This window comes from Ailuropoda melanoleuca, chromosome 4 (genome assembly GCF_002007445.2).
Source record: "Ailuropoda melanoleuca isolate Jingjing chromosome 4, ASM200744v2, whole genome shotgun sequence".
Classification (NCBI taxonomy): Eukaryota; Metazoa; Chordata; class Mammalia; order Carnivora; family Ursidae; genus Ailuropoda; species Ailuropoda melanoleuca.
Genome location: NC_048221.1, coordinates 12,481,027 through 12,499,643, shown reverse-complemented (window position 1 = coordinate 12,499,643; position 18,617 = coordinate 12,481,027). Strand labels below are relative to the sequence as shown.

Genomic DNA, 18,617 nt, shown 5'->3' with positions numbered 1-18,617 from the left:
GTTCCTGGTAGCTGCTCCCCATTTTCTGTGTCTCAGGACATCCTTGTAGTGACGTGGGAATACCCATACCTGCTGGTTTGCATTAAGCCCTGGGGCTGGGAACGCTGCCAGCTCCCACCCTGGGCCACAAGAAACTCATCCTCATGCTCCTCTCTCTGGCTGAGTCATCCCCCAGCTGTGAGCTCCAGTATCTGCCTGGACACACGTCTGACACCTCAGAGGCTAGCTAGCTTCCTCCAGGGGGGCCTTAGCCCAGGTGCACGCTTCTGGCCTGGTCCCATCAGCTCTAGCGCCTTCACGCTGCTTCTCCGAGCAGCTTCTGGAGGATCCAGGGATTGCTGCGGCGGGGAGGGGGGAGGTGGGACTGGGGTCTCATTCTGTGTCCTCATCCCACTGTGACCCCAACAGACAGAGCTGCCCTGCTGGCAGGGTGCAGCTAGAAACCCTCAGAGGGCCCTCCGGGACGGTACAAGCCTAGGCAGAGGCCCCCCATGGCCCCCACCACCTTCAGCCAGAGCTAAAATATGCCGGCTATTAAAATACTCCCAGGTGCCCATGGGACACAGAGTACGTGAGCACGAGAGCAAGAAGGCCCGCGCAGAGCCCCAGGCTGGAGCTGGCCCTGCTGAACTTTCTAGGACATCGACGTCCCAGTCCTCCTTTCTTGACCCCTCCCAACCGCTTTAAGACTCTACAGTTTTGGGGTGCCTGGTGGCTCAGTCAGTTAAGCGTCTGCCCCACATCCTGCCCAGGGTCTTGGGACTGAGCCCCGCGTTGGGCTCCCTGCTTGGTGGAGAGCCTGCCTCTCCCTCTCCCTCTGCCCCTTCCTCCTGCTTGTGCTCTCTCACTCTCTCTCCAATAAATAAATAAAATCTTAAAAAAAAAAAAGACTCTAATTCAGACTCTAATTCTGATGTGTGGGTTTTTTACCCTCCCACACCAAGCTCTCCTCCCAACATCGGCTGGGTGTCCTATGATTCAACTCACTCTGACACAGTCTCCCCTGCATGAGTATCAGCTCCCACAGGTTAAGGGCTCAGTCCCACAAAGGCTGCACGCTCCCCCCTTCAGATGCCAACTGAAAGGTTGTCATCCATTTTTCTGATCGACTGGCTATCAGGCAGAGGTTCCTACAACCCCCTCTTTGGGCTTGATTAATTTGCAAGAACGATGCACAGAACCTGGGAAACCAGTTTACTCACTCCATTTCCAGTTTCTCCGAAGAGGATATAGCTCAGGAATAGCCAGATGGAGGAGATGGCCAGGGCAGGGTAGGAGGGAAGCTCCAGGCCCTCGCTGAGTGCACCACCCTGCCAGAACCCCCATGGACTCACCAGCTCGCAAGCTCTCAACTCCCTCCTTTCTTGTTCTAGGGAAGCTTCGTCACTCAGGCACAGCTGATTAAATCATGGGCCACTGGGGACTGATTTCAACCTCTGGCTCCTCTTCCCTTCCCCAGAGGTCAGGGGCACGGGGCTGAAAAGTTCCAACCCTTTAAGCACATGGTTGATTCCCCTGGGAACCAGCCCCCATCCTCAGGTGCATTCCAAAAATCACCTCATTAATATAACCACCTTATTATTCTCATCACTTAGGAAATTTGAAGGGTTTTAGGAGTTCTATGCCAGGAACAGGAGTTAACCCAAACATATACTTCTTATAAATCACAATACTGCAGAGCCCACTGTGGGTAGATGTTTACGAACACACGTATCCATACCTGGAATAGATACAAATGCAGAAAGATTTCAGTTGGTGATAGCAGTTCTGCAGAATGAGAGTGGGAACCTGATTTCCCAGATTTGAGTGTGGGGAGCTGAGCAGAAGGTGAGAAGAGGGCATGAAGAAAGTTAACTGCGGAAAGTTCCAGAATGTTCTATGTGAAGCTACAGGTATGAGGGGTCAGCTAACCTTTCCTATAAAGGGTCAAGTGATAAATATGTTCGGCTTTATGGGCTCTCTGCTGTCTGCTGCAAAGGCTCTGCTCAGCCTTTTTGAAAGCCCGGCTGAAAGACACCACAGACAATATGTAAATGAGTGGGCATGGCTATGTGCCAATAAAAATTTATAGAAACAGGCCCTGCCAGATTTAACCTGTGGGCTGTAGTCTGCCAACTCCTGGTACATACAAAAAGAAATTATACTTCAGGGGCGCCTGGGTGGCACAGCGGTTAAGCGTCTGCCTTCGGCTCAGGGCGTGATCTCGGCGTTGTGGAATCGAGCCCCACATCAGGCTCCTCTGCTGTGAGCCTGCTTCTTCCTCTCCCACTCCCCCTGCTTGTGTTCCCTCTCTTGCTGGCTGTCTCTATCTCTGTCAAATAAATAAATAACATCTTAAAAAAAAAAAAGAAATTATACTTCAAATATGGAAAAAGATACTAAAAAAAAAAAAAAGAAAAAAGAAAAAAGAAAAAAAAGAAGAAGAATTATATGAAAAAGGCAAAGAAATGGACCTGGGTAGAACCAAAAGCAGTAATAAAATGTGTCACGATTTTGCCGAAGTGGGGCAGATAACCACACGTGCTCCCCAGCAGCACAAACCACGATGGTGGCCCTGGTGTGCTTCCTGTCGGGGAGACACTAAAGGAGACATGAGGCAAACCACAGCCAACACCTGCAATTATATTCTGAAAGTCACACCAGGAGGACAAGGGTGGAGGGATGACAGAATTCCAGGGCTTAGGAAGCAGCACGAACCGCATCAGAAATCTGCTTGCGTGCTCTCGTGAATTTCCTTTGCAACAACACCCACAGGGAGCGCATGACTTCTCGGCTCTGGGNTCTGGGGGGGGGGGGGGGGGTCTTGAATTGGGCAACTGCATTTTTTGGTATCGACCAGCAGCTCTTAAAATATCACTTTAAAGATGTCACTCAAGGTCCACCTCGAAGGCCAAACCCAAGTGTATTTGGGCAGCAACAAAGACGTGAGGCGATTTCTGGTCTGGGGGCGGGGTGGGTGGGGGCAGTGACCATTTGCGAGACTCTGGCTACTGGCAGGGCGAGAAGTAGCACCAGCCTCCTCTTTCCGGGAATGACTGAGAAAGCCAGCAGGAGCGGCATCCCTGCCTGCCAGCCACCCTGAGTGCTGGTGCTGAATATAGTTGGGGTGAAGTGTAAGTACAATGGCATAATGTTACAGAAAAAAAAAGGAAAAAAATCTGAAGTTATTTAGGCATAAAACATCTGTGACACTGAAATCGTTCTTTGCATGCAGTCAACCTAAAACTGATTCTCAATGGGGGAGATTCAGCCCCACCAGGGGGACGCCTGGTGATGCCTGGACACCGTTTTGGTTGTCCTGCCTGGGGTCGGGACTGCTCCTGGCACGTGATGGGTCGAGGCCAGGGATGCTGCCCGACGCCCTACAGTGTATAGGATGGCCCTTACGACAGACAGGGCCCCACATCGATGGCCTTCATCTCTATGTGTTTCTATCCGCAAGGTCTGAAGCTGACCTCTTGGCCCCTGTGGAGTTTGCCCAGCCCCATCCCCCTCTTGCTCCAAGTTCTGGCTTCAGCTCCTACCTTCCTTCAGGCTGGTCTGCCAACCTGGGCCCCCTCACCAACGACTCCCCAAACATCCGGGGGAGGCCACACTGGGGACAGAAGCAGCCAGAGATTTAACTCCTTGCTCTGTGTAGTCACCCGAGTGGGGCCCACCTGCCTCATGGGCTCTCAGTAGCTCGGCCTCCAACACCTTCCCCCATTTTTGCACCACTGAATCTCCCTATAAGGCCCATTTTCCCAGGATTCCACCCCTGGCTCTCCCTTTCCCTCCCCTGTTGATTGCTGACCCTGATGTTCGCATCAGTGACCTTCCAGCCACCCAGCCTCAAGGATGGCCCAGAATAGCTCGAGCCTTGACTGCTGGCCAGGGTGTGGGGGATGACTTCCGGGAGCTCAAAGTCTGTCCCACTCCTCCCCTAAGCTGCACGCCTACTCCAGCTCAACCCCAGCTCAGGAGTATCTGAGGACTCCAGCTCAAGGCCCAAGGCGGCCTGTGCACCCAGACACAGCCCTGGACTTGTCTGGTCAGCATACCTCTCTCTAGAGTGTCCCATGCTGCTGCCCTAAACCCTCTTAAGCTCAAGCCCCACCCCCTACCAGCGGCCAACCTTCCCCTCGACAGACCAAAAGAACAAGCGCTCTTAGGACTCTCGCTCCAAAACACCATATTCACGTCCAGCAGCTGCAACCCGGCTTTTGGGGCCCTCAGATCTGGGAAACGGAGGGGTACTGGATAAAGGCTCCTGGCCCAAACATGTCTCCTGCTGTGAAGGCTCTGGCTCTCCTTTGTGAACACCAGCCACTTCCCTCCTTCCTCCCCATCCGGAGCCTCCTCCCTGCTGTGTGGCCCATGCCCTAAAGCGGGCCCCTGGAGGCCTGTCCTGGGCCACCTGCCCCTTTCTCAACCCTGGTTCCTCCTGGCAAGCCCGCTTCCCCAGTGGCTAACACACAAAGGGCAGGGAGCAGCGCGCAGCCAGAAGGCACCCCAGCCAGTCACCTGCTCCTGCCCCCTCTGCCCGTGCAGCCTGCTAGGTCACACGACCGGACAATCCCCCCCGGCAAGCACTGCGGGCAAGGGGTCTCTGTGCTCCCCGTGCTCAGGTCCTCCCACTCGTCCTCCCCCCCGGGATGACAGCAGTCTGCATCAGCACCCAGAAGCAGCTCCAGACAGCACTGTGCAGCCACCTCTGACCCTGTCCTGCTTGGACACCTTGGCGTGGGTAGCCCAACAACGTGTGTAAATGCTCTCATCTGCCTCTGGAGGCCCTGGGTTGGCTTGCCCTGTGTGCTCACTGCCCACTGCTCCAGCGCGCCAGCCCCCCTCTGCCTGCCAGCCTCTTAGCAGGTGCAGCAGGTACACACAGATGGGTGCCACGGACGGACGGACGACCTAGGCTCCATCCTGCCCTCGACACACCTAGGAGGGCCCCGTACGTCTAGAGCAGGCTGCTGGCCAGGCTCTGCCTCCCTCCCATCGGCATGCATGGCTCAGGCAACCCTGAGAGTCTTCTGATGACGGCCAGGGAGGCACTGATTGGGGGGTGGGGTGGGGGTGCTGGCCTGGCCAGGGCAGGGAGGGGGCCCGGGCTCCAGAGAAAACCCAACTGCAGACTCAGCCGTACAAAGGAATGAAGTCCTGGGACAACTGGTGAGAGAGGAACAAAGTGTGGTCTTATCCACAGGATGGAATATTACTCAGCCATAGAAAGGAATGAAGCCCTGATTCATGCTACGACGTGGGTGAACCTCGGGAACATCGTGCCGAGCGACAGCAGCCAGACACAAAAGGCCACAAAGTGTAGGATCCCATTGCTAGGAAGTGTCCAGAACAGGCAAATCCACAGAGACAGCAGGTAGACTGGTGGTTGCCAGGGGCTGGGGGAGAGCGATGGGGAGTGACTGCTCGTGGTGTTTCTTTCTGGGGGGATGGGAACGTTCTGGAACTAGACAGAGGTGAGGGTTACACAACATCGTGAATGTACTGGACGCTACTGAACTGTACACTTCACATGCGTGAACTATGTCTCAGGAAAGGTCTTCAATAGAGACCCTACCTGCAGAGGCATACATACCCCTGTTTTTGGAACCTTGTTTCTGGAAACCTCTGTCACCCTGGCTGAGTGGCTTCACCTGTGTGCCCCTAACACCGGGCAGAGGCTGGCCTGTCCACGAAGTTGTGGGAATAAAGGATACCGCCTGGGCCAGTGTCCCTGAGAGCAAAGGGCAAGGTGGGTAATGGCATGCAGTGCTGGGTGACCTCTCTGGGTGGACCGAACCAGTGCTAACAGATGGTCCCGGGAACAGACCCAGCAGCCTGGTGGGTGGAGCAGGGCTGGGAGCCGCCTGGGGTCACATGAGACTGGGTTTATGGGTCCTAAAGGGGACTGGTACTCAGGACTGAGGTTGGCACAGATGCCAGTCCCCGGACTGGCTCCTTCGCAGCCCCTCGAGGCGAGTCAGGGGCAGCCGCGAGCTCCAGGACCCCCTGGGTCCCACATCTTGCTGTCCCGGGTCACTGGCCTCCTCCTGCGGGTGTGGCAGGTGGCTCAGGGTGTCACAATCTCTCAGCCTCCCGCCTCTGCACGGGCCAGGCCACGGTGGCTACACGAAAGGCCTGGAACCCCAGCACACAGTAGCAGCCTTTGGCTGCTTGGGAAAATGGCTTGGCCAGCAAGCATCCTCGTTTCGTTTCTGCTTTCGAAATTATAACCCTGTGCGCATCAGCAAATGCTGGTGACAACTGTCACAGTTCAGGAAAGAGAACCCCAACCTTGAGGCCCACACCATCAGCCCTGATGCTGAGGTCTGCGGGCCCGGGAAAAAGAGCATGTCTGGGCATGCTCTGCGGCCAGCCCTGCAGCTGAGGCCTTGGTGGTCGCGTCTAGAGTCACCAGGTTCTCTGAGGGCCCCCCGGGATGGGCAGCGGACCCCAGCACATGGGAGGGAGGAACCCAGGCCGCTCACTGCACTAGTGAGCCTGCCTTCTGTGGCCTCAGTGTTTCTGAGCTAAAACAACAGTCCCGCACAAATGTCATGTCTCTGGAGGCAGCGGGGAGGCCAGGCTGCAGGGAGGCCGAGCAGGGCCGAGTGACATCGTGTGAAACGGTGACAGTAAGTGACAGTAACAGTTAACTGCAGGGGCAGGCAGACCAGCTGATTGGAACTGGCTTCCACAGTGCCCCCTTCCTGTTTTCTGGTCAGAATTGCACAGCGAAGCTGCAACCCACAGGACGGGGGGTGGCCTGGCGACACCCAAACCTCAAAACAACTCCACTTCTCCTTTCAGGGAGTTGAGAAAAAGTCCCAAATGCTACAAGATGTGTCGATCTTTGGCCTTCTTCGGCCCTGGCCAAGGTGAGAGAGGAAATCTTTCACAAAGACCATAGAGTGGTACCATGAACTCAGGCTCAGACCCAGGCTGGGTTCCCACCATGGTCCAGCCACAGCTGCCTGTGGTGTGGCCTGGGGAACCCAGACTGCAGTGGGCTGACTGTGTCCCTTCAAAAGATATGCCCAAGTCCTGATCTCTGGAACTCATCATGAGGGGGCCCTCGTTTGGAAAATAGGGTTTCTGGAGATATAACTCAAATACGGATCCTGAGGTGAGATCATCCTGGGTTTACGATGGGCCTTGAGTCCAAGGACAAGTGACCTTATATGAGGAAGGAACTCAGAGACACAGAGGCACAAAGGGATAAAGGCCATGTGCAGGTAGAGGCAGAGATCGGAGAGATGCTACCACAAGCTGAGCGACAAACACCAAAGGGCTGTTGGTGGCCATCAGAAGCCTGGAAAGGGGCCTGGGACACATTCTCCCTCAGAGGCTCCAGAAGGATCCCACGTGCCCACAACTTGATTTCAGACTTGTGACCTCCAGGACTGTGACAGAATCGATTCCCATTTGTTTTAAGCACTCCCCAACTCCCACCCTTGTTTGTGGCAGCCGCAGGGCATTGCACACCAGCACGCCTCTCCAGGATCCTCTTGCCTTATCTTTAAATGGTGTTTTAAGGACTCAGAGAGATGGAAACTGGACCCAAAGAAGGCACAAAAAATTATTTCGGTTATTTGAAAGTGACTCTTGGCTTAGCTAAGAATGGTTGCAACTTGTGAACAATTTCTGAACGGTCAGCACTGGAATGAAGACTTGGTCTCATGGGATCCAGAGCTGTGACTCTAAGACAGTCGTTCCCACCTGGGGAATAATCTGTCCCCAGGGGACACTGAGTGATGTCTGGGGACATTTTTGGTTGTCACATCTGGGGGGAGGTGGCACTGCTGGCATCTGTGGGTGGAGGCCAGGAGTGCGGCTCTGCGACCCGCAGTGTACAGGACCGCCCGCCAGGGAATGGCCTGGCCCCAGACGTTAGTGGGGCCTGGCCGAGAAGCCCAGCTGTAAACTAAAACAATCTTCTCCCTTTCCAAACGGTCGCCCCAGGAAGCACGTTTATGGCCATGACGTGGATTTGGCTCCAGTCTGTTTTGGAAGCCAGCGTGGGCACCGCCCTCCAGCAGCAGCTACCCTAACCGCTGGGGAAATTTGGCCTTGACGGCTCACACTGCGGAGGCTGGAGGGAGGCAGCCGGGTGGGGTCAGAGGCATCTGACTCACGAGGTGCAGACACTAGGCAAGAAGGGTGACTAATAGCCCTCCAAGAATGTGCCAGAATCCCTTGGGGCAACTTCAGGGGAGGAGCTCCCAGGACAACTACTGAGCAGGGGCGGCCCTCTGGGAAGAAGGCACATTCTCACTCGCCCCCCAGAGGCTTGCTGTGGGCGGACCTGTCACCAAGAACGGCCATGTTCGGACCCCCCTATGAATGTAGCCTTATTTGGAAATGGGGTCTTTGTTGATGTAATTAGTTTAGGATGAGGTCATCCTGGCCTAGGGCGGGCCCTAAATCCACTGACTGATGTCTTTATAGAAGGCCACCTGACCAGAAGCAGAGATTGGCGTGGTGGGGCCAAGAGCCAAGGAACGCTAGAGCCTCTAGAAGCGGGAAGAGGTGAGGAACCCTCCCTTGAATTGACTTCTGCGAGAGAAGAGGTCTCTGTTGTTTGAAGCCACCCAATTTGTGATCATTTGTTACGTGAGCCATCGGGTCTCAGCCCGCTGCCCTGGATGGGCCTTAGCCGGAAAAGGAAACAGCGCCATGGTGCCAAACCGGCCTCCTCACCGTGTTGTGTTGAGACCACTGGGCTCAGAGTCCATATGGGGCATGGACACCACCACCTGCCTGTCTGGTTCCATGAGGGGTAAACAGTCCACTCGGCAGAACACCTGATTTGGTAAATGCCGGATCCGCCCTCCTGCTCACTCACTTCTGACGTCACTGACGGCCTGTTCCATCTCATGTGGGACTGTGGTGCCAGGCTGTGGCCTAGAGCACCTGCCGTGGCCCCTGACTGGTGCTGAGGCTGAGCTGTGGAGCTGGGATGGCGTCAAATCCACCTATGGATGCCCTGCGTAGCTCCCACATCACACAAACCCCGTAGTTCACAATGTCCCAAATGATCTGCCCATCGCTGCCCTATCACCTCCCCGTCCCCACTGCCTCCTGCTCTGCCCCTTACTTAGTCTGCTCTGGCCCCATCTTGTGCCCTCCGGGCCCCCCGCCTTTCTTTCTAGCCTCCCGGCCTTTCTCTGGCTCATCTGACCTCCGTCTGGGCCCAGCTCAGTGTCACCTCTCACCTCCTGCTCCCTGAACCCTTCTTCCCTGGGCATGCCTGCTGTTCTTACTGGCACCTCGCTCGCAGACGAGGCCTGCTGCTTATTTTGCTGCCTGACTCCTCATCACTGGGGTGACCGCTCTGCGGAGACAGGCCTTTGTGTAGATTTGGGCCACCATGCAGGCCAGGGCCTAGAATGGTGCCTGGCACATAGTAGACATGCTCACAGTATTTGTAGAAGGCACAGATGATCAAAACAAAGGAGGCAAGACATGCAGGGTGCACCGCATTAAAGAGAAAAACACACTCTGTGGCTGATTACTCTGTAGTTTTTAAAAAGTTTGCACAAAAAAATGACGACTAACACAGAGAAGAAACAGGCTGGCTATACATGTTGGCGCAGGGCCAGACTGCACAACCCCAGTGACTTTCTTGCTGATGATCTCAGAGATCATCAGAGAGGAAGAGGAACTGAAATGTACTCGGCAGGCATAGCCTTGATGGGCTTTCAGAGAATTTGCATGGCAGCAAGGTGGCTGTGTCGGGCCTTCAGCTTGGGGGGGGGGGAATCAGCCAGAGGCTGGAGGCCAACACTTCGGGAGGGATGAAGAGGAGGTGCCCAGAACTTGGGGACCGTGTAATGGTACATACGTGACACTGTGCCTTTGTCCAGACCCACAGAGTATACAACACCAAGAGTGAACCCCAGTGTCAATCATGGACTTCAGTTAATAATCATGTATTGATAGTGGCTCATTTATTGCAACAAATGTACCACGCTAATGCAAGACGTTAATAATGGGGACAGGATGGGGAGGGCGAGTGGGGGGGTATATGGGAACTCTGTACTGTCTGCTCAATGTCTCTATCAGTCTAAATTGCTTTAAGAAATATAATGACTTATATTATTATATTTAATAAACCTTATTCAGAATTACTTACTTATTATAAAATCTAATTAAAGGAAAAAAAAGAACAGAGCTCTGAACTCTAAACCCATAGGCACAGACCCTGGGCCCATGCATCGTCCCAGCCCTCACCAGGTGACAACAATCAGAGCACGTTCTGAGACATGGATGCACTTGGTCCCAAGACCCCAAGAGTGAGGGATGCTGTGTGGTCGTTGCCACCGCCCCTGCATCCAGAAGGCTCAGGCACGGTGACCCATCATTAGTGGCTTCTGTGGAGTCTGGCCAATGGGGACACTGGATGGAGGGCACTCTCTCCCTCATTGACTTTACGGTGATGCCAGGAGGCTCCCTCCCTCAGCGTCACTGTCCCCCTAGCCCCCAGGTCTGCACCCTGCCTTCCTGGCTCCCTTCTGAACCGCGGGCTCCACCGCAGACAACACCTGGCCATGAATTTCTCAGTTTGGACATGCCACCTTTTTCTTTCTGGGAACTGGAGTATAGACTGCTACCCCGCACACATTAATAGTGTATTAATCAGGCCTTTCTCCCCCCCGCCCCCCACACCCTGATGCTTTTATATCAGGGGACGCAGCTGACCTTGAAAGGACTGCCCCTCCCAGGGCTAGCTAACTGTTGAGAGCAAAGGACTCTCCTGTGAGTGTGCCTTGTGTAGGCAAACCAACCATTTCGGAGCCCACGCCCCCACCACGTCTGTTCCCAGCTCTTGCACCCTGGGCCACTAGCTCCTGCCCTGATCACCCCAGGGCCAGGTACCAGACAACCAGGGCAGCCGCCCTATTTCCCAGATCCCTGGAATCATTCCACTGAGCCAATCTTAAGCTCGCATACTCCGGCTCACCTGTTCGTTCCCATGACCACGCCAGCAAAGGCTCTGCCCACGTTTCTCCCTACCGGCCCTGGTGCTTCCCAGCGCGGCCCTGTGTGGCTTGCCGAGCACCCCCATTTCTAGGAAGCTGACAGTGAGTATAACCAACTATCTTCTCGAGGGCAGTGGTCTCACCGGACCCGAACGAGAATAAAACCCGCGCGCTGAGGCAGAGGGCCCCTCCCGCCGACGGCCCGGCTCACCTCCAGCACGGGGCCGGCGCCCAGGATGGTCCTCTCGACGCCGCTGGCGTAGCCCTTCTGGCTCAGCGCGGTGAGGCAGTGGATCAGGAAGTTCGTGCTCTGCGTCTTGCCCGAGCCGCTCTCGCCCGAGATCACGATGCACTGGTTGACCCGCTTCCGGAGCATGGCGTAGTAGGCCACGTCGGCCAGCGCGAACACGTGTGGCTCCAGCTTGCCCAGCTGCTGGTTCTCGTACATCTTCACGTACTTGGGGTTGTAGATGGGGAGGAACTTGAAGGGATTGACGGCCACCAGGATGCTCCCCGCGTACGTGTAGATCTTCTGCTGCAGGAAGCGGTGCTTGAGGTTCTTCAGGAGCTTCTCCTCGGTTAGCTCGGGGAGGTCGCACAGGTCGTCAAAGTCCGCCTGCTGCCGGGGCAGGAGGCCGCGCTCCACCAGGCGCCGGGTGGCTGTGGCCTGGGACACCAGCTGCATGTGCACGTACTTGATGGTGCCGTCGGCGTTGCGCTCCTGCAGCAGGAAGTAGTAGCCGTCCTCCTGCGGGTGCTCGTCTTGGGCCCGCCGGGGCCACAGCAGCACGCGGTGCACGGGCGAGTCGTTGGCATCCAGCACCCACTCCTCCCCACCCGTCTCCTTCACCTCCACCAGCACGTAGCACTTGGTACAATCCAGCTGCAGGCTGGCAATGGCATCCTGGATGACATCGGACGTTGTGCTGTCCTTGGTGGCGGTCACGCGGCACGAGGCCCGGCTCTCGCTGGTGGCCAGCTGCGGGTAGATGTGCAGGTGGTAGGCCGCCTGCCCCCCGCGGCTGGAGCTGCCTGCCTCGTTCACACTCATCCTGCCAGCGGCCTGGCCTCAGCATGCCTCCCGGGCTCGGGGCACGCGTCCTGGAGCTAGAAGGGAGGGGGTGGCATGGTCAGAGTGGTGGTGAGTGGGTGGGTGGGTGCATGGGGGACGGCAATGACACCCACCCCTCGGCCAGAAGGAAATCCCCTGCCCCTAACAGGGCTCTCTCCTGAAGCAAGAAGGGCAGAAGAGCCTCCATCTGTCCTTAAGTGTGACCCAACCTAAGGTGTGTGACTCTTACAAAGTGACATCATCAGACCTCCTACCCCCCAAGACCAGACTCGTCCCCTGGAGTTTGCACCAACCCAACCCCTGTTCTTGCCCCACCACCCCCACCCCAGGATCAGCCTCTTAGACTTTCAAGTCCAATGGCCATGACCATCTCTTGGTCAAGCCCTTCCCAGCCCACATCCTTCCTGGCCTCCTCTCTCTGACAAAACCTCCCCCAGTGGCTCCCCAAGCCCCCCCCCCCGTGGGCCTTGGTTATGTCCCCAAAACACACGAGGGGCAGCAGGAGGTGTGCTGGGTTAAGCAAGACTGAACCTGTCCTGAAACTCAGGGATTCTGAAACTCCATGGGGGAGGACTTCGTCAGGGAGAGCCCCCCCAAAACTCGTTTGAGAGAACTGCTCAGAATGCATTTGCTTCTAGAACCCGCGAGACAGACCCACATCAGGGGTATCCTGCTGGACACCTGGCCCGTCTTCCCCAAGACTGCCAAGGTCTTAAACAACGCAGAAAGACCGAGGAACGAACCAGACAGGAGGAGACTGGGGAGGCTTGACAATTAAATCCAGTGGGGTTCCCTGGATGGGGTCCTTGACTGGAGAGAGGACACGAATGGAAGAAGTGGTGACATCCACATAACATCAGGAGGCTGGTTAAGAGCAGGACACCGACGTCCATCTCATAATTGTACAAATATGTCCTGATATTGTAAGGTGTTTATAAGATCATCTAAGATTTGAGGAAGCTAGGGGAGGGGTATAGGGAACTCTGCTGTCTCGGCAACTTTTCTGTAGATCTAAAATGACTCCGACATAAAAAGTTTATTTTAAAAAAATGATTTGCTTCTTAAGACATATTATAGGAAAAAGAGAAAATGCAGCCAATGCTGCCAACAGTTCATTTTGCGTCTTGGAGTCAGAGGCACAAATGCAGTGTGGGTTCTGTGTGGGCTCAGTGTGGGCCACGTAAGTGCAGCTGGAGATACAAAGATGAACTAGACCTTGGTTCAAAGCCCAGTGGGAGCAGCTGATATGCAAACAAATGTGAGAGTGTGTCAACCCCGCAAACGAGAAGTTATTACCCTTGAGAGCCAGAGAAGGCTTTAGGAGAGTGGCAACATCAAAGAGGGGTTCTGAAGGACAAAGAGGAGTTCGTTCAACAGGAAGGCGGAAAGGAGGGAGGAAGGTAGGGAAGGCCCACCCCTTGTTTTTGTAAATAAAGTTTTATTGGAATGTAGCCCATTAGCTTACATATCATCTGTGGTTGCTTTTATTTTAACAGCAGAACTGACTAGTTGTGACAGATTGTAACCTTATGGCCTGGAAAACCAAACGTACTTATTTTCCAGTCCTTTACAGAAAAAGTTAGCTGAAAAAAAAAAAAAGTTTGCTGACCTGTCTCCTAGACAGAGCATGACTCAGCAGCAGGAGTGTGAGGGGCCGCTAGGGGCTGAGATGCTTCGGACTCTGGGAAACCAAGTCCGCTCTTCCGCTATGAGCCTGCTTCTTCCTCTCCCACTCTCCCTGCTTGTGTTCCCTCTCTCGCTGGCTATGTCTCTGTCGAATAAATAAATAAAATCTTAAAAAAAAAATTACATGGATTATAAAAGAACCCAGTACCCTAGGTGAGCCTCTTTTAAAAACTTCTTGCTCTCGGGGCACCTGGGTGGCTCAGTTGTTAAGCGTCTGCCTTCAGCTCAGGGCGTGATCCCAGAGTCCCAGGATCGAGCCCTGCATCGGGCTCCCTGCTCTGCTGGGAGCCTGCTTCTTCCTCTCCCACTCTCCGTGCTTGTGTTCCCTCTCTCGCTGGCTGTCTCTCTCTCTGTCGAATAAATAAATAAAATCTTTAAAAAATAAAAANAAATAAATAAATAAAATCTTAAAACAAAAACAACAAAAAAACCCCACTTCTTGCTCTCTTTTCAAAATGTCCAACCCCCGAGCCCCGTCAATGAGTTCCTTGGATGACGCAGTGGGCAGACTGCTGGGAACCCAAGTCAGGTGTCCAGAGGTGCCAGGTGGTGCTGCCCGCCTGGCTGGCCCCCGACGTAACTAGAGCTGATCATGGAAGCCTCGTGGGCAGCACCGCGCAGCTGTGGAAGGTGGGCAGTTTATGCTGCTTCCAAGGCAGGTGAGAAATGCAGGAGCCCGAAATTGTAGATATGCACGTTCACCAGGGCCACGCGAGGGCACGCACATGCTCATGAGCACATGACGTGCAGACACAGACACGTGTGGACATGTACGCCCTTCTGCATGAATATACCCACACTTGTGCGTCCACACACCAAAGCACACAGACAAGGACACATGTACATGCAGTTTCACGTGAACACACCCACATGCGTGCATGCACACGCAGGGACAGGTGTGCATGCACAGCACTTTCATGTGGACAGGCGCGCGCACTTATACACACACACACACATATACACGTGCACAGAGCCCGGGCTTCAGGCAGAGCCGGCCCCTTCTGTGACTTGCGCTTGTAGAGACACGGCTGATAGACATCACAACTTCTGGAGCTGAGATCCAGCCCACAGACTCAGGGGTCTGGGCTATCTCACGTCCAAGGGCAGCCACGCCGGTGGTGGAAGGGTCACGCAGATGCACCTGCTTTCTCCTCTCAGCAGACACTGCCTGACCTGAGTGAGAAGCCATCAGAACCCACCGATGCGATCTTGTTCCTGCTCCAGAGACCTCCCCCACCTGCCCTGGCGAGGGCCTAGTCAAGCTTGGCATGGCCAGCTAGATTCTGTGCCACACCACCCCCTCCCCCGCCCGTCCTCCAGGGTCAGTCAATCATCAGATCCTCTCAGAGCCCCACAGGGGATGTCCACGGCTCTGAGCCCCTTGGTGTGGGGAGCAGAAGACAACCCCGTGCTCAGAGACTGGGGGCCATGCGGGCAGTCACAGGACCGGCTGATGCATGCCCCACCCCCCCAGGCCAGGAGGAAGGAGATAAGACTTGCTCAGGGTGACTGCTGACTACCAGGGCTGCAAGGAGGGGGGCTAACCAAAGAGTAGGGTCGGGCAGGACAGACAGCATCTGGGGTCCCCTGTAGGAGCCCTTCTCCCCAGGAAGCTCACACTCTTCTTTCCCCCCTTCCTGAACGGTTCATCTGAAGGAGGATTCTCCCCTTGAAACAGTTCATGTGCCTCAAAACCAAAGACACTAATAAGCCCTTTTCCCACCTAAGGTAAAGAAAGCCTGGTTCCCTCCTCCCTTCCACGTGACTTGGAGCCAGCCCTTCCCACTCCCACCTGCCCCTCAATCCCACATCCCCCTCCCACCATCAAAACCATTGTGCCTCTCCCCAGAGAGGCCACCATGCACCCACCAGTCACATCTGCTGGCCACTGGCCTCTCCTGGTTCTGCTCACTTGCTCTGTAGTCCTGAGGATGGAGGCAGCACTCGGATCTGCTCCATGCTGGGCCCTTCGCTGGCTCACTCTGCCCTCGGGGCCTATCCACTCTGCTGCACACTCCCAGGGGCCACGCTCCACCTCCAGCCCACCACGGGCCACCTCTCCCAGCCCCAAACACCCAGAAGGCTTGTTCCCTGCTCCCCCTGCCACATCCTCCCTAACCACATCCTGACTGCTGTCACCGTGTCCCCAGAGCTGGCCTCTCTTCTCGCCAGCCAAGCAGGAGGGCCGCTGGGCAGAAGCTCCTGCCTCCATTCTCTGGGCTGCTGCAGGGAAGGCCCTGGCCATCGGGCCCGATTAAACACGGTCTCTACACTGACTCACTGGAAATGCTCCAGGCCCTCCTGACCCAACTAGGCCCAGGCTCAAAGACCAGACCCTGCAGGCTTCTCGAGCCCCTGACCCACAGTAGAAAACCTAGTTCTCCTGGACTGGGCTATATACCTGAGAGATAACCACAAGGCCTTCACCACAGGCCTAGAGGGCCGACTCCCAGGCACCTTACCCTCCCTTTCCCTCATCTGCACCTCAGATGGGGGGCCTGCCCCACCCTGCTGCCTCCCCTGGGTGCTGTTCTTGTCCCCTCAGGTCAGAATGCACTCTGAGCCCCTCCACCAGCTCCAGGACAACTCTGCTCTCAATGCAAAATCTTAGGGTGCGCTGTGTTGCCGACAGCAGAAGCACAGACCAAGTTTCCTCATTCCATGGGTAGCGTCATTTTCCCAACAACACTGGGCTGATCTGATTCCTTCTGCATTCTCACTGAGAAGCAACGCCCCCCCCCCCCCGCCCAGTCCATTCTGCCAAAGTGACTTCCCGAGAGACCCACCCAAGGGAGAGGTCCGCTTGGAGTGGTAGGAGAGGGTCTGCCTCCCAGCTTCCTCGCTGGCACCAAGTGTTAATATTTTTCTCAACCCACAGCCATCAGTGGGCACAAAAGAGCATCTTGTCATTTACATTCCTTCAACTGTCAGGCGGGGCTTTTAAAAAAATTGTGTGTTGTGGGCGCCTGGGTGGCTCAGACGGTTAAGCGTCTGCCTTTGGCTCAGGTCATGATCCCGGGGCCCTGGGATCGAGTCCCGCATTGGGCTCCCTGCTCAGCGGGGAGCCTGTTTCTCCCTCTGTCTGCTGCTGCCCCTGCTTGTGTTCTCTCTCTGTCAAATAAATAAATAAAATCTTTAAAAAAATAAAAATTAAAAAATTGTGTGTCGTGAGCCACTACTTTCTGTTTCTGTTAAGTTGTTCGTGTCCTTTGCCCATTTTTTTCCTGCTTATTGTTCTGAAACAGCTCTTTGTATAGCAAGGGTATTAACGGTTTGTCAGGCTCAAGGGCAATTTGTTTTTACTTACGGTATTTTTGGATATAAATACTGGATTTTCCAGGTAGTCGGATCTATGGGGGATTTCTCTTCTGCTGGCCATTCCTCTTCCAGGTCTGATTAACACAGAACTAATATTTTTGGTTTGGATCCCTCTCCTTCCCCGGATTTATTCTTTACAGTTAGGCTCTCATCCATCTGGAAATTATGTTGGTGGTGTTAGGAGTTTCCTAGGGGGCTGCTGTCACAAAGTACTACAAACCAGGGGGCTTAAAACAACAGACATTTCTTGTCTCCCATTTCTGGATGAGACCAAAAATCAAGGTATTGGCAGGCAGGGCTGGTTCCTTCCAGAGGCTCTGAGGGAGAATCCATCCCATGATTCCCCCAGCTCCTGGCAGCTGCTGGCAACCCTTGGCATTCTTTGGCTTGTAAATGCATCATTCTGACCTCTTCATCCGTCATCACACAGCGTCTTTTGTTTCTGTGTCTTCTCTTATAGAGACACTGGTTACTGGATTCAGAATGAGTTCATCTTGGGACCTTTCACTTATCATTTCTGCACAGACCTTACTTCCCATCAAGGTCACATTCTGAGGTTCCAGGTGGACATGAATTTGGGGGAGGCATGAGTCAACCCAGTATGGCATGGAAGGGTGAAACAGGGATCCAGGTGATCTCTTTAAAGAGATCCTCTCCCCTGATTGGGGAGTCTTCTCAGTTTGTTAAATACAATATATTACATGATTTTACACCAGTGGGTCTGCTTCTGGGCTGTGGATGTCTGCGCGGTGCCATGCTGTTGTGATTATCACAGCTTCGGGGGCCATTCTCAAACAATGACATCTCTCTTGGGGGGGCTAGGCTGTTTTCTCTGGCTTCCAAGCGCCACCTTCCTCATTGAGTCTTCATGGAGCCTGAGACCTGGAAGTTAGTCATGCTGTGGCTTCAAGGTCCTAGTCACAAGTGGATGTGAAACCTGTGCCCCGAGAATCCCCAGACTGTGCCCAGAATGAAAGGAAGTAGGTCCGGGGCTGAAGAACTGGGGGCAGCAGTTCCCTGGATCGGGGCGGGGGGACGACAGCTCGGCCAAGTGGCGACCACAGGCTGTCGCTGTGCTGGGGGCAGTCAGTGCTGGAAACCCGCGCCTTCATCCTTACTCTGAACCGTAAGGCCGTCCCATCCTCCAAATGATGCTCACCGAAGCACTCGCAGTGTGTGAAGGGGAAGCAAAACCCATCTCCAGACTGACGGGACCTGTCTACCCAGAACTGCATGGGTGAACTGTACTCTCATTACCGAATGGGAGGCCCAGCTGGCAGACTATAAAGCTGCCCACGGAAAGAGCCAAGAGGCAGAAACAAAATGCCCACCAGAGGGATGAGTGGATAAATAAAATGTGGTCTATTCATACAGTGGAATATTACTTGGCCATAAAAAGGAACGAAGCTCTGACACAAGCTACGATGTGGGTGGACCTTGAAAACATCGTGCTGAGGGTCAGAAGCCAGATGCAGAAGGCCACCTAGTGTAGGACTCCATTTATGTGAGACGTCCAGAACAGGCAAATCCATAGAGACAGAAAGCAGATTAGGGGTGGCTGGGGGCTGGAGGGGGGG

The 18,617-nt window shown here is 54.8% G+C and overlaps 1 protein-coding gene across 8 annotated transcripts in view; it reads right to left on the bottom strand.

Annotated features, from left to right (window-relative positions):
* MYO9B (myosin IXB) overlaps positions 1 to 12,071 on the bottom strand; it is a 65,761-nt gene extending 53,690 nt beyond the window's left edge. For all 8 annotated transcript variants that reach the window (XM_034658003.1, XM_034658007.1, XM_034658006.1 and 5 more), the window contains exon 1: positions 11,176 to 12,071. In XM_034658003.1, the coding sequence (XP_034513894.1) occupies positions 11,176 to 12,015 (840 nt within the window). In that variant the 5' untranslated portion in view covers positions 12,016 to 12,071. The remainder of the gene's footprint in view (positions 1 to 11,175) is intronic.
* Between the last annotated feature and the right edge of the window lie 6,546 nt (positions 12,072 to 18,617).